This window comes from Littorina saxatilis, linkage group LG6 (genome assembly GCF_037325665.1).
Source record: "Littorina saxatilis isolate snail1 linkage group LG6, US_GU_Lsax_2.0, whole genome shotgun sequence".
Taxonomy (NCBI): domain Eukaryota; kingdom Metazoa; phylum Mollusca; class Gastropoda; order Littorinimorpha; family Littorinidae; genus Littorina; species Littorina saxatilis.
Genome location: NC_090250.1, coordinates 25,128,837 through 25,143,024, shown reverse-complemented (window position 1 = coordinate 25,143,024; position 14,188 = coordinate 25,128,837). Strand labels below are relative to the sequence as shown.

At 44.3% G+C, this 14,188-nt stretch overlaps 1 protein-coding gene across 1 annotated transcript; it reads left to right on the top strand.

Moving 5' to 3' along the window:
• Positions 1 to 242: 242 nt before the first annotated feature.
• On the top strand, positions 243 to 8,571 carry LOC138968816 (arylsulfatase J-like). The gene is made up of 6 exons (XM_070341466.1): positions 243 to 970; positions 3,226 to 3,459; positions 4,056 to 4,319; positions 5,250 to 5,461; positions 6,054 to 6,381; positions 7,619 to 8,571. Exons 1-6 carry the CDS (start codon positions 691 to 693, stop codon positions 7,864 to 7,866), a joined length of 1,566 nt encoding a protein of 521 aa, XP_070197567.1. The 5' UTR covers positions 243 to 690; the 3' UTR covers positions 7,867 to 8,571.
• Positions 8,572 to 14,188: the final 5,617 nt, after the last annotated feature.

Sequence of the window (14,188 nt, the reverse complement as noted above, 5' to 3'; positions counted from 1 at the left end):
TCACTGAAGCGCTGGGACATTTAACTGCAATTAGTGAATCAATGAGTAATTACGTTCCGTACTGTCAAGTTGCCTTTTTTACACCGCAAGGTTAAGCCGAGATAAGATATTGCAACAATGCTTGCTAGAGTTACCGCTTTGTTATGATAACATTTAACACCAAATAATCATGTTAGTGCATTCCAGCTCGCAGCGGGTTCAAAAGATGATGTAAAGTATCATAGTCACAGGTCATTCTGATAATTCTCGCTCCACGGCTATCGCCAGAGATGAGCCGAACTCATTTTGACCTGAGGTCAGGATGAGTCACAGGTAGGCTATCATCTTTAGGCTACTATCAGCACGAGGTCAAGAAATGTAGGATTTTGCGCACTGACAATTACATAATTTACATGTAGGCTGGTATTCGCTTCGTCTTTTTCAACTTTCATCAACGACAACGTGCACGTATCAAGACTCTCTTGAAATTCGGAAAATAACGTTTGAACGTGTGCGTAGTTTTGAACTCTCCTCGACGTGCGGAGTGTATAAGACTCCCCGAGTTGCTGGAAAAAAAACCCACCTGAACACGCTTCTGGAAGATTGCGTATCTTTCAACTGTCCTTGACGGGCATCAGTCTACGAGCCTCCCTGAATTGCTGGGGGGAAAACCTTTTGGACTGAGAGCGAGTTGAAACTTGACACTCGAACATGAACTTGCTGTTCACACCTGTGGTTCACATTGTGTTGACCGCTCTGGTCATTGGTCACTCCAATGGACAGAGAGGCGTGGGTCAGCGGCCCAACATTGTTTTTATTCTGGCCGACGACTACGGGTTCCATGACATCGGGTACCATGGGTCGCGGATTCGAACCCCAAACCTTGACCGCCTGGCAGCGGATGGTGTGAAACTGGAGAACTACTACGTGCAGCCCATCTGTACCCCTACCCGTAGTCAGCTCATGTCGGGTAGATACCAGATCCACACCGGTAAGTCATGTAATTATGCATCTGTACTCCTACCCCAATCGTAGTCAGCTCATGTCAGGTAGATACCAGTACAGTGGATTCCCTCTTTTAAGCTCTTTAAGACCCCCCTCAGATTAAGACTTTTTAAGACCCTTCGTTCTCAAATGTTCTGTTTAGAAGCTCTGCAAATTTACCTCCATTTTAATACCGCCTTCATTTTAATACCACCTTCATTTTAATATCGCCTTCATTTTAATACCGCCTTCATTTTAATACCGCCTTCATTTTAATACCGCAATACCGCCTTCATTTTAATACCGCCCGCCTTCATTTTAATACCGCCTTCATTTTGATATCGGCCTTGCATCTAAATACCGCCTAAGAACAAGTCATCCTACTCAGACTCCGCACTGGACATAACAGACTAAACCATCATATGGCCACAAAGCTGAAGCTAGTTCCCTCCCCCCTATGTCCGTGTGGCAAGAATCAGACAGCAGAGCACATCCTGCAGGCTTGTCCATACCACAGTGCTCTGAGGGACACCACCTGGCCAGAGGAGACAGCGCTACAAAAGAAGCTATACGGCCCCAAAGAGGACTTGGAGAGGACAGCACGTTTCGCGCTGCAGTCCGGACTGACGATCTAACAGCGAACGACAAGAAGAAGAAATACCGCCTTCATTTTAATACCGCCTTCATTTTAATATCGCCTTCATTTTAATACCGCCTTCATTTTAATACCTGATTTTCTAAGGTTTTTGAAAGTCGTAAAAGGGGTGTTCCTGTGTATTTGGTATTTGACACTGTGGCCGCTTAGGTCTACAACACGGTATCATCTGGGCGGGTCAACCGAAAGCCTTACTGTGCCTTTAACCAAGTATTCAGTCTTGACATTGTGTGATTTAGGTCTACAACACGGCATTATCTGTACCGGCACGGTTGGCCTAGTGGTAAGGCGTCCGCCCCGTGATCGGGAGGTCGTGGGTTCGAACCCCGGCCGGGTCATACCTAAGACTTTAAAATTGGCAATCTAGTGGCTGCTCCGCCTGGCCTCTGGCATTGTGGGGTTAGTGCTAGGACTGGTTGGTCCGGTGTCAGAATAATGTGACTGGGTGAGACATGAAGCCTGTGCTGCGACTTCTGTCTTGTGTGTGGCGCACGTTACATGTCAAAGCAGCACCGCCCTGATATGGCCCTTCGCGGTCGGCTGGGCGTTAAGCAAACAAACAAACAAACAAACGGCATTATCTAGGCGGGTCAACCCAACACCTTACTGTGCCTGTAAACAAGTCCTTGACCCTGTGTGATTTAGGTCTACAACACGGCATTATCTAGTCGGGTCAACCGAAAGCCTTACTGTGCCTTTAACCAAGTATTTAGTCTTGACATTGTGTGATTTAGGTCTACAACACGGCATTATCTAGGCGGGTCAACCCAACGCCTTACTGTGCCTTTAACCAAGTATTTAGTCTTGACATTGTGTGATTTAGGACTACAACATGGCATTATCTATGAGGGTCAACCCAACACCTTACTGTGCCTGAACAAGTATTCACTCCTTGACCCTGTGTGATTTAGGTCTACAACACGGCATTATCTAGTCGGGTCAACCGAAAGCCTTACTGTGCCTTTAACCAAGTATTTAGTCTTGACATTGTGTGATTTAGATCTACAACACGCATTATCTAGGCGGGTCAACCCAAAGCCTTACTGTGCCTTTAACCAAGTACAACGGCATAATCTTTACATCCTTTTGTCAGTTGTTTTTCTCTGTTGTTAGTTATAGTTGACTTATAGGATACAAATGTGAGAAGATAATGTGGTTAAAGTGTGATAAGGTGATAATGTGATATAATTTTTAAACAGGCAATGCCGGCATTGCTTCTATTTGTAGGCTTATTTTAGTAAGTGTGTGGGTACAATGTTTGCGTGTAACGATATGATGTGAATATGCGATGCGAATGTTACTACATGCATGGTTGATTGATTGACTAATTGATTGATTTTACAGACACACAGTCAAGCTTGTAATTTCTCTTTTAGAGATGAATAAAGATTATTGTATTGTATTGTATTGTATTGTATTGTATTGTATTGTAGTCTTGACATTGTGTGATTTAGGACTACTACACGCATCATCTAGGCGGGTCAACCCAACGCCTTACTGTGCCCTTACCCAAGTATTTAGTCTTTCACACTGTGGCTCAGGTCCACAACCTAACGCCTTACTGTGCCCTTAACCAAGTATTTAGTCTTTGACACTTTGTGCCTTAGGTCTACAACACGGCATCATCTGGGCGGCTCAACCCAACGGCCTACCCCGGAACAGCCCCACCATGGCCGACAAGCTGAGGGAAGCCGGGTACTCCACTCACGCGGTGGGCAAGTGGCACCTGGGCTTCTACAAAGACGAGTTCCTGCCTACCAGCCGCGGGTTCGATTCTTACTACGGCTACCTCACAGGGTCGGAAGAATACTTCACCCACTCCCGCTGCTACGGCCATGGGTGTGAGTGATTTGTGTTTTGACTGGGAAGCGATCAGAATTGATCGATGCACAATTTTCCATACGTTGTTATTTTGTTTAAAAAAATTAATTATCCCCCTTGTGTGTGTGTGTGTGTGTGTGTGTGTGTGTGTGTGTGTGTGTGTGTGTGTGTGTGTGTGTGTGTGTGTGTGTGTGTGTGTGTGTGTGTGTGTGTGTGTTCTTCAAGTCACATAAAGAAAGAGATAAAAAAAAAAAAAAAGATTACACACAACAATACAAAAAAAGAGAAGACAAACGGTAGGAGCAGGGTTTAATCTAGAGGGGGGGGGGGGGGGGAGGAGGGAGGGTCCTTGGTTTTTCTTTTATCTCAAGGAAAGAAGAATCACGGAAGTTACAAGACACTAAAATTAACATCAAAAATCAAAACAAATATGTTGTTGGAACGTTTTATTATTGACAAAACAAAACGTTAAGTTCACATATATATATCGACCCAGCGGTCTTTTAAGTGCACAGACATACACTAATGATTAGACAAAACGTTCAGAATGTTCAGCCGCTTGCATTTAAATCAAATCAAAGCTAAGCAACCAAAACACACTTTGAACTGTCCTCAGGGTGCGGTCTGGACCTACGAGACAACACGGACCCCGTGTTCACAGAGAACGGGACCTACTCGGCCCACCTCTTCACGCGACAGGCGGAGCAGGTCATCAGGCAGCACGCAGCCAGCGCTAGTTCCAAGCCCCTGTTTCTCTACTTGGCCTACCAGTCCGTGCACGGCCCTCTGCAGGTCCCCGAGCAGTACATGGAGCAGTACCAGGACATCGAGGACACGAACAGGAGGACCTACGCTGGCATGGTGACCTGTATGGATGAAGGCATGTCCTCTTTGGCGTGTACAGTTTTATTAGCTCTGAGGTTGTATATATGTCATGGCTGAGATTTGAATCTGTCTAGATTACGAATCTACCTTGATAGGATCAGAATTCAGATCTCAGTCTGATGTTATCATCTGAATGAAATGAGAATCTTTGGTCATAAAAAAAAACGCGATTCTACTTGCATCTGGCTGAGATCGGAATTCCAAATTCTATTCACAAGATCACTGGAGAAAATCACAATTCTAAATTTTCTTCTCCTTCTACTTCCACAAGGTTCATTCAGAGCCTACGTTGTCAGAAAAGGTTATTCTTAGCCAGGCAAACTGCGGCCTGGACTTTGGGAATCGGCGCACAAGGACTTTTATAGCTAACACTGAAGGTCAGGTATTTGCAAAATGTCAACGAAAGAGTTGAGACTCAGAACTAGCGTGTAGTAAACACTTTTTGACTGTGAAGAATATTGGATCATACGACATCGTTTCATTCAACTTTTCAGATCCTCCATTTATTGGTTTTTTTTCATTTTTGCAGACTTATTGCTCAGGGCAAAAGTCAACGTTATCGTCTACTAGGCAATATCGGGCTAGATGTACTCACTAGAATAATAGAGGCAAATAAGGGAGGTCGTGGGATATAGGATGGAACCCCCCTTTTAAGACCTCCAAAAATATGAGATAATCGGGTCTTCTCCCATCTCCCCCCTTTCCCCGTCGCGATATAACCTTGAACGGTTGAAAACGACGTTAAACACCAAATAAAGAAAGAAAGAATCGGGTCTTCAGAAGGAGGGAGTCTTAAAATGGGGGTAATTTTACAGAGGTTATGAACATAAAGTCCGAGAAAACAGGGTCTTAAAACGGAGGGAGTATTAAATTAGTTTTGTTTTTAAAGGGGGGTTTCATTGTAATAACAAAGATGTGATTGCAGCTGTGGGCAATGTGACGGCCACACTGGACGCTGCGGGTCTGCTGGACAACACGGTGATCGTCTTCTCCACGGACAACGGCGGCCAAGTCCACGCAGGGGGGAACAACTGGCCCCTGAGGGGGTGGAAGGGGTCGCTGTGGGAGGGGGGAATGAAGGGGGTTGGCTTCGTGCACAGCAAGAGGCTCATCCCTAACAAGGGATCCATCAACAAGGTCTGTTTGTTTGTTTGTTTGTTTGTCTATTTGTTTGTTTGTTTGTTTGTTTTTTGTTGTTGTTTACCAAGGGGTCAAGCGAGACCGATGAAGCATCGTACGGAATAAGGACTCATTGCACACGTGTCCTGATTCATCGATATCGGAGTGGGTTCGAACCCCGGATTCGGCAAGAGATTTATTTAAGAATCTCCTTGGTGTCCGAACATCCCCATGTGCTCTTGCGCACGATAAAGAACCTAAATCCACAGCGAAAGCATCAGGACTTGGAAAACACCAACACATGCTTGCAACAACAAAATGAGTAAGATTCCATACTTTCATAATAACATCCTGAAGAAGGCAGTTTGCCGAAATATTGAAAAAGAAAAATCTAACCTGGTTACCGATGTGTCCACTTTTGTTTGAGATAGTACTGTATGGCACCTCGCTCTCTCCTTGGAGAAAGCAACCCAAGTTTTCACCATGGTAACCTCATATGATATGACCTTACCTCGTCTTGCCTTACCTTGTTGTCGTTTCCATTTATAAATGGCCTCTAACGCCACCTTCATAACTCTTCATACATCTTCATTCTAACTGTCAATCGCAGGGGTTCATGCACGTGTCCGACTGGTACCCGACTTTCGTGGAAGGTTTGGCCGGGTGGTCCCTCAACGGTACCCTGCCTCTGGACGGGCACAACCAGTGGGGTAGCATCACGGGTACACAGCCCAGCCCCCGCACAGAACTCCTTCACAACATCGACATCCTGACTGCTAAGAACGGGGTGGGACGGTACCCCGGGTACTTTGACACCGGCGTGCGAGCTGCAATCCGGGTGGGAGACATGAAACTGATCACTGGTCAGCCTGGCAACGGCTCCTGGATTTCTCCTCCTGAACTCAGCGGGAATCACACACAATCTGGTTTGCCTAAAGGTGGGTCAACTCAGACCGCGATACAAGACACACGAAAAGCAATTTCTTCTTTTATTCTCTTTTTACATTTAGTCAAGTCTTGACTAAATGTTTTAACGTAGAGGGGGAATCGAGACGAGGGTCGTGGTGTATGTGCGTGCGTGCGTGTGTGTGTGTGTGTGTGTGTCTGTGTGTGTGTGTAGAGCGATTCAGACTAAACTACTGGACCGATCTTTATGAAATTTGACATGAGAGTTCCTTGGTATGAAATCCCCAGACGTTTTTTTCATTTTTTTTTATAAATGTCTTTTATGACGTCATATCCGGCTTTTCGTGAAAGTTGAGGCGGCACTGTCACGCTCTCATTTTTCAACCAAATTGGTTGAAATTTTGGTCAAGTAATCTTCGACGAAGCCCGGACTTTGGTATTGCATTTCAGCTTGGAGGCTTAACATTTGATTAATGAGTTTGCTCATTAAAGTTGTCATTAAAATTGATTTTTTTGCAAACAGATTTAAAATTGATTGCATCGTATTCTTCATCACATTCTGAATCTAAAAATATATACATATGTCATGTTTACTCTTAAAATGTGATCACAATTAACGAAAATAGAATAATTAGTCTTACGATTAAAATGTAAGAAATCGATCCAAAAATGATGTCATCTTATTTGTGATCATTTCCTGATTCTAAAAACATATAGATATGATAGGTTGTATTCAAAACAAGCTCAGAAAGTTAACAAGAATACAGAAAAGCGCGCTTTCCTGCTTAGCACAATACGCTACCGCGCTAATCTGGCGTGTCAATATCACTACGTTTTGCACGTGGAAGGTGAGCGATTTCCTTCACGCGGGGATTGACGAAGCTGTACTGTCTTAGTCAATAAATACAGTGCGTTCAGTTTCATCCCGTGAGTTCGACAGCTTGACTAAATGTAGTAATTTCGTCTTACGCGACTTGTTTATTTTTTGCTTGTTTGTGACCGTATAAAGGTTGTAAACTTTGCGCAAGCTGTACAAGAAAATGTGTTATTGTTTTTTTATATAAAAAAAAACACCACACAAACGTCATTGGAATGAAACAGTCGCTATTACGTTGACCTAGCTGAATAGCGTATTTAACATATTTACATGATAAACATTATATTTTGACAACTTAAATAGCAGATTGTTTCACTGAATATTTAATTCTTTGTAATTTCAACATTGCAGAATTTATTTTTGTACAAAAAATTCTAATATTGCACACTCAGGCCAAGACAAAACCGGAGATCGTCCCATCCCGGATGGAAAGCTTCCCATCCAGAACGTGTGGCTGTTCAACATCACGGCTGACCCCGAGGAGCGCCACGACCTGTCGGACACCCGCCAGGACATCGTCAAGCAGCTGTTGCAAAAACTGACCGGCTACAACGCTACCGCTGAGCCACCGCGCTACCCCCCTGACGACCCAGCCTGTGATCCCCGCAAGCATGGCGGCGTGTGGGGGCCGTGGCAATAACATCAAGTGGAAATAGGGCAGAATAATAATGATGATGATGATGATGGATGATTGATGATTGATGATTGATGATTGATGATGATTGATGATGATGATGATGATGATAATGATGATGAGGATGATGATGATGAGGATGAGGATGATGATGATAGGCCTAAAAGCACAAGTAAGAAAGAACAAATTACAAAAACGACCCACGGTACACCCCTGAAGACCCGGCCTCACTTAAACCCCAGCACGCATGGCGGCAGTGGAGATAAAATGAACTGATACTAGTGTAGAAAATAAGAAGAATAGGAATACTAAGAATGATAAGGATAATGAAAATGATAAAAAAGCCTAAAAGTACAATCTTTTTTTTTTTTAAATGAAAACACGATACCCCAAAGATGACTCGGCCTGTTTTCACCACAGCAAGCTTTGCTGCGTGTGTAGGCCGTGAACATGCCCACAACTGTGAATTGGTTCGATTCTGAACATTTATCAGTACCTGTACAGAAACGTGGCTCCCATGTCGGAAACAGCGTTTCTTTCTTTTCTTTATTTGGTGTTTAACGTCGTTTTCAACCACGAAGGTTATATCGCGACGGGGGAAACAGCGTGCAATGCGGCATTGCTAAAAGTCTTATAAATGTGTAATCAAAAATCAGGTTTGTTATAAGTTCTTGACCGAATTACATTGTTTGCAATAAAATGTATATCTTTCGTTGTTTTCTTGTTTGGACTGACAGCTTGGACTGTCACACAAACACGCGCCCACGTTATCATACACACACAGTCACACCGTCACACACACACACACACACAAGCACACACACACACACACACAAGCACACACACACACACACACACACACGACACACACACACATACACACACGCACACACATTCACACACGTATGACCAAAGGCTAGCATAAATTAGGAAAGATAAAAGTTGGTAAAGAAGCTGCTTTTCCTATGCGCTTACACTCGGGAAATGCCTACAGCTACCCGTACACACATTTAACAAAATATTTAACAATGACAGTGATTGAAGTGAATGGTCATGAATGGTCCCTAGACTGCCGTGTTTAGATCAGAGAAGAGGTGCCAAGTGAACAAGAACACCAGAGACAGTCACGGGCTATGTCATTGACACATCACAGGAAACAGCCGTTGACTGTTGGGTAACCACGCTCACAAAAAACAGCAAGTGACTGCCTGGCTGACTGGTAGATCAAAACAAAACCGAAGAGGTTCTGGGGGGCCCACGATGCTCTTCGCCAAGCTCCGAACATAGTCACTGCTCTTATGCTCTCCGTATGATATACGAAGCAGTTTCCTCAGGCACTTGGTCTCCAATGTCAAGATTCTTCGTTCATCGTCGGCCAGCGGTGTCTATTATATGTCTCGCAGCCGTATAGCAGAATAAAGACGAATATTGCTATTTCATATGTTACGTGGATTTCCATTGGTCAATTGGGCAAAACTGAGCTCAGTGCAAAAGTGATATCGACGACATTTCCGTCGATATCAGTTTTGATATCGACGACCTCTTTATTGCTTCCCCACTTCAAAAACAAAAACACCTAAATTTAAAAACAAACAAATATATATGAAAATGTAATTATCCCAGAATTTAGTTGAGCAAGTGACTAAAGACTTTTTGAAAGGAAAGACATTTTAAAATACTGAAAAGTACAAGAAAAGAGTGAACAAAAAGAAATAATAATCAGAGGGAGGAATATGGAACAGCCAAAACTGAGACAAATACTTTTGTAATTTCTTTACAGAAAATACAAAATGTCCAGAGAATTAGCAATATATCTAACATTGACTGACTGTGTGATGATATCTTCTGCCATTGGTCTGTTTCGACAGTGATATCAAAATCTCGACCTCCGGTCTCGATTTTGATATCACTGTCTCAACAGACCATAGCAGAAGATATCATCACACAGTCCGTCAATATTGGGTACTATAGACCCGAAGAGATTTGAAAGCTGATGTTTCTCTTCCACGCCCTGTTTAGTCTTACCATCGCTACTGTGTCGTCGGAGGATGATGAAGACACGGTAGGCAACGGAAGAGCTGGTCCAACACCGTGAAAGAATGGACACAGATGAGTTTTCCTGTACTGTCTCTTCTGCCACCACGCCCCGACTGATAATGATGACGATGATGACGACGACGACGACGACGACGACGATGATGATGATGATGATGATGATGATGATGATGATGATGATGATGGCCATGATGATGATGATGGTGATGAAGAGAGAGAGAGATTAACAATTTATTGATTACTTATTTTTGCTGATTTTTAAGAGTGCACTTGGGAAACAATCACGAAAGACCGGCACGGTTGGCCTGGTGGTAAGGCGTCTGCCCCGTGATCGGGAGGTCGTGGGTTCGAACCCCGGCCGGGTCATACCTAAGACTTTAAATTTGGCAATCTAGTGGCTGCTCCGCCTGGCGTACATGAAGCCTGTGCTGCGACTTCTGTCTTGTGTGGCGCACGTTATATGTCAAAGCAGCACCGCCCTGATATGGCCCTTCGTGGTCGGCTGGGCGTTAAGCAAACAAACAAACAAACAAACAAACAATCACGACACAGTCGGAAACAATGCCCTTACATGGACAGGTGTCAAGGAGTGCTTCGCAAAATGTCCTCTCAAGCTTTTCAGACCTAGTCAGTCCAAGTTTCAAAACAAATTTGTAAAAACTCTCGGAGATGAGTCAATTACTGTAGTAAGGAATGCTTAGCAAATTTTTCCCCGACAGCATTGACTCCCGAGGTGCTCGGCACTGAAAAGGTTCTTGGCCGTCCACCAATAAAGCGGTCTCGTTCGAAGATGACGAAGAAGAAAATATGCCAGGAGTGATTGATGAATATACTTTGAGGACACGGTCTTTGGCTTCTCGGTCAATTACATGAGAGGAAATGATAAATATGCTTTCAGGAAACGGCTGTCTACTTCTTGGTCAATTTCATGACAGGAAATGATAAATATGCTTTCAGGAATCGGCTGTCTGCTTCTTGGTCAATTACATGACAGTAAATGATAAATATGCTTTCAGGAAACGGCTGTCTACTTCTTGGTCAATTACATGACAGGAAATGATAAATATGCTTTCAGGAAACGGCTGTCTACTTCTTGGTCAATTACATGACAGGAAATGATAAATATGCTTTCAGGAAACGGCTGTCTGCTTCTTGTTCAATTTCTTGACAGGAAATGATAAATATGCTTTCAGGAAACGGCTGTTTGCTTCTTGGTCAATTACCTGACAGTAAATGATAAATATGCTTTCAGGAAACGCCCGTCGACTTCTTGGTCAATTCCCTGGCAGAAAACAATGTTAGAAAACCCACTGGTACTGTCCTGCACAATGGCGTAGCTCTGATACCAGTTCCTGTGGTCGCTCATACTGTCGAGGTTCCTCAACTTGCATACGCACAACTGTAGCTTGGCTGTGCATTCTCAGCAGGAGGAATGTGTTGTGTTTGCATACTTAAAAAGAAATTCCTCCGAGGTAGGAAAAACACCCCCGTCAAAGGGAAATAACCTTCCCAGTTGGTGGCAGTGACTGAGTGAGAATGGTTATTTCCCTTTGACCATTAAGATGTCCCTCTATAAGTCCTTGTATAATTTTAATCCACCAATAACTCCCTAACCGTGTGTTTGACTGGTCCCAATTTTTGTAAGGACTGTCGTCTCAGGAATGTATAGAACCTGTTCACCAAGTTTGGTGACGATCGGTCCGTTCATTCTTGAGATCTATATGCGAACACAAACACACAAACAAACAAACACATCGACCGAAACCTATACACACCCCTATACCGGGGGTGTAAATAGGTACTCAATCTAAATCAAAATAATGGATTTTATGATAATGAGTACAAAGACAAGCGTGAAGCGATATCAAATCATTAAGTCAATCTGATGTCGGGCTGAAACTAAAAGTTCAATACTGAAAACACGGGATCAGCCATCATGAGACTAGTGAGGCTTGGCTAGCAGAAACCCGAAAGCCGAGACTGGTCGTGCTTGTCTCCGCAAAGCATGCGAACCAATGTTCTTTCATTTTGAGCACATTTTCAGAATAAACATGACTAATCTGTACTGATATTTTTGGATTCAGGTAATGATGAGAATACAATGCAATCAATTTTGAATCTGTTATTTAATCTTTAATTTGAATCAGAAAATTAAGTAAAATGTTTTTTCTATCTTCCAAACTCAAATGCAATCCCACACTCCGGCCCGGGTCAAAGATGGTTTGATCAACATTTTTATCAAGTATAATTGAAAAATGAGGTCGCCACAGTGCGGCCTCAACTTCTTTTAAAAAGCCGGATATGACGTCAACAAAGACAGTTATTGAGAAAACTGGAGAAAAAACCCTGAGGATATTATCTGGAAGAATGCACAATCTTGAACATCTGTCGAGCAGTTTTCTTAGAATCGCTGTGCTCGCACACACATACATACATCCTCACCCTCGTCTCGATTCCCAGTCTATCTGAAAAAAAACCTGGGGAAAAAAACAGGATTTTTTTTTTACTGCACTCATACCTTGGGTAGTTTAAACTTAAATACTTCAGATTTTGGAGGAGAAATACAATATATTTGGTTCTTTCTAAGACAACGAATCAGAAAACCATTCGTTTCACGCAAATTAAGGTATACCATTGGTTCTGTTACATCATGAGCTCTTAAAATGTGCCCAACGATCTAAACCCCTGCAACAAAATAATCTTCAATTCGAAAAGTGAGATAAAAAGTCCCCAAAAATGCTCCTTTTTTTAACTTTTTTTTTTATAAAAGTCGCAGCGTATATACTGAGAAATTAAACTGCAAATAAGTGTGCAATATTCTTTTCTCGGTGTTCATCCCGAAAATAGTGTTGTTTTCTTTCAGGCCATCTAAAGCAACGTTTCATTGCTATGCAGTGTGTTATGATTCCCCAGGGCAAAACAGGGGTTGGTAAGTGTGTGTGTGTGTGTGTGTGTGTGTGTGTGTGTTTGTGTGTGTGTGTGTGTGTGTGTGTGTGTGTTTGTGTGTGTGTGTTAGTGTGTGCGCGTGCGTGGGTGCGTGCGTGCGTGTGTATGTGTGTTTGTGTGTGTGTGTTTATGTGTGCGTGTGTTTGTAGAAGTGCAGGATGCCCACAAAGGATTCTGCTCAGCTCTAAAGGCTTGACTCCAAAGCCATCATCTGTTATCAGTCAGCACGGGCCCGCATTGTGGACAGGAAAGAGCGAACCTCGTCACAGGAGACGAGCTGTGACTCTAGGGCTGTGCTCAAACAGCGGAGAGCGGCGTCATTTCTGTCGTCACTCGCCCCACACGCTTCGTCCCCGGTCCTCTCCACTGACCTGGACACTGAAGTCCTTGCTGTGGATGCTGCCAACGGATCATCGCCGTTCTTCTCCAGCCACTCCAGCAGTCGCCTCTCTTCTCGCTTCCTCCGCTTCTCCACCATCATGTTGAAGGTGCAGAGGAAGGGGTTGAGCGCCGAGTTGAGCAGCAGCACGAAGATGGCCAAAGCCACGTTGACCTTGCCAGGGATAGGAACGTCCCCTCTGGCCAGCAGGCCCAGGAGTCTGTACCAACTGATCATTGCTGTGGGCCGATTCGCGTTTTCGCGGTGACTTTTTACTGCATGAGGAGAGGTGGGTGAAAAGTTTCGCGTGTAGCACGGCCGGTTGTCTTTCCTTGGCGGCCACGGAAGCCTCCTCTTTCTTCACCTTTCTCGTCGGGCTGGACATGTTCTTGGCCTTGTGTTCCTCTTCCGGCCGGTTTCAGAAGAGACTGCTCAGCTGGTGCAGCCTGTTGTGTTTCTTGGCTCATCGCCCTCGGCTTGGCTGCGTTGCCTTAGTTACCTGGGATATCCGGGACAGAGATCTACACAGGGACGAACATTTGCTCTGTGTTGCCTTCGCTCAGTGACGGGATGGGCGGTGAAACTTTCCTCGTGCTCGTGGTGCTCAACACTCTCCTTGCCCTCGCCACCCCTGTCTGCCAGGCTCTCGTGTACAGAGAGGTCTGCTCGCAATACGTCATGGCCAGCATCAGCCCACGATCACAGGACATGATGTCAGCACGACGTGTGATGACGATGGTGATCACTGACGTCATCTGCTGGGTCGGGATCGGTGTGACGGGACTACTGTCGTCACTGGGCGTGGCGGGTGTTGGGAGGGAGGTCTTGCAATGGTCGTTGCTGTGTTGGTCATTCCACTCAAGGCAGCGGTCAACCCGGCGCTGTTCCTGCTCGGTTGTTTCATGGAGAGGAAGAGACTGAATGAGGAGGCCCGACAAGAGATACTGT

Excerpts from the sequence above, each read along its gene's own strand:
- LOC138968816 (XM_070341466.1), top strand. The coding sequence starts at position 691 with ATGAACTTGCTGTTCACACCTGTGGTTCACATTGTGTTGACCGCTCTG. Across the intron at positions 971-3,225 it reads TAGATACCAGATCCACACCG|GTCTACAACACGGCATCATC; the intron begins GTAAGTCATGTA and ends TTTGTGCCTTAG. Across the intron at positions 5,462-6,053 it reads ACAAGGGATCCATCAACAAG|GGGTTCATGCACGTGTCCGA; the intron begins GTCTGTTTGTTT and ends TGTCAATCGCAG.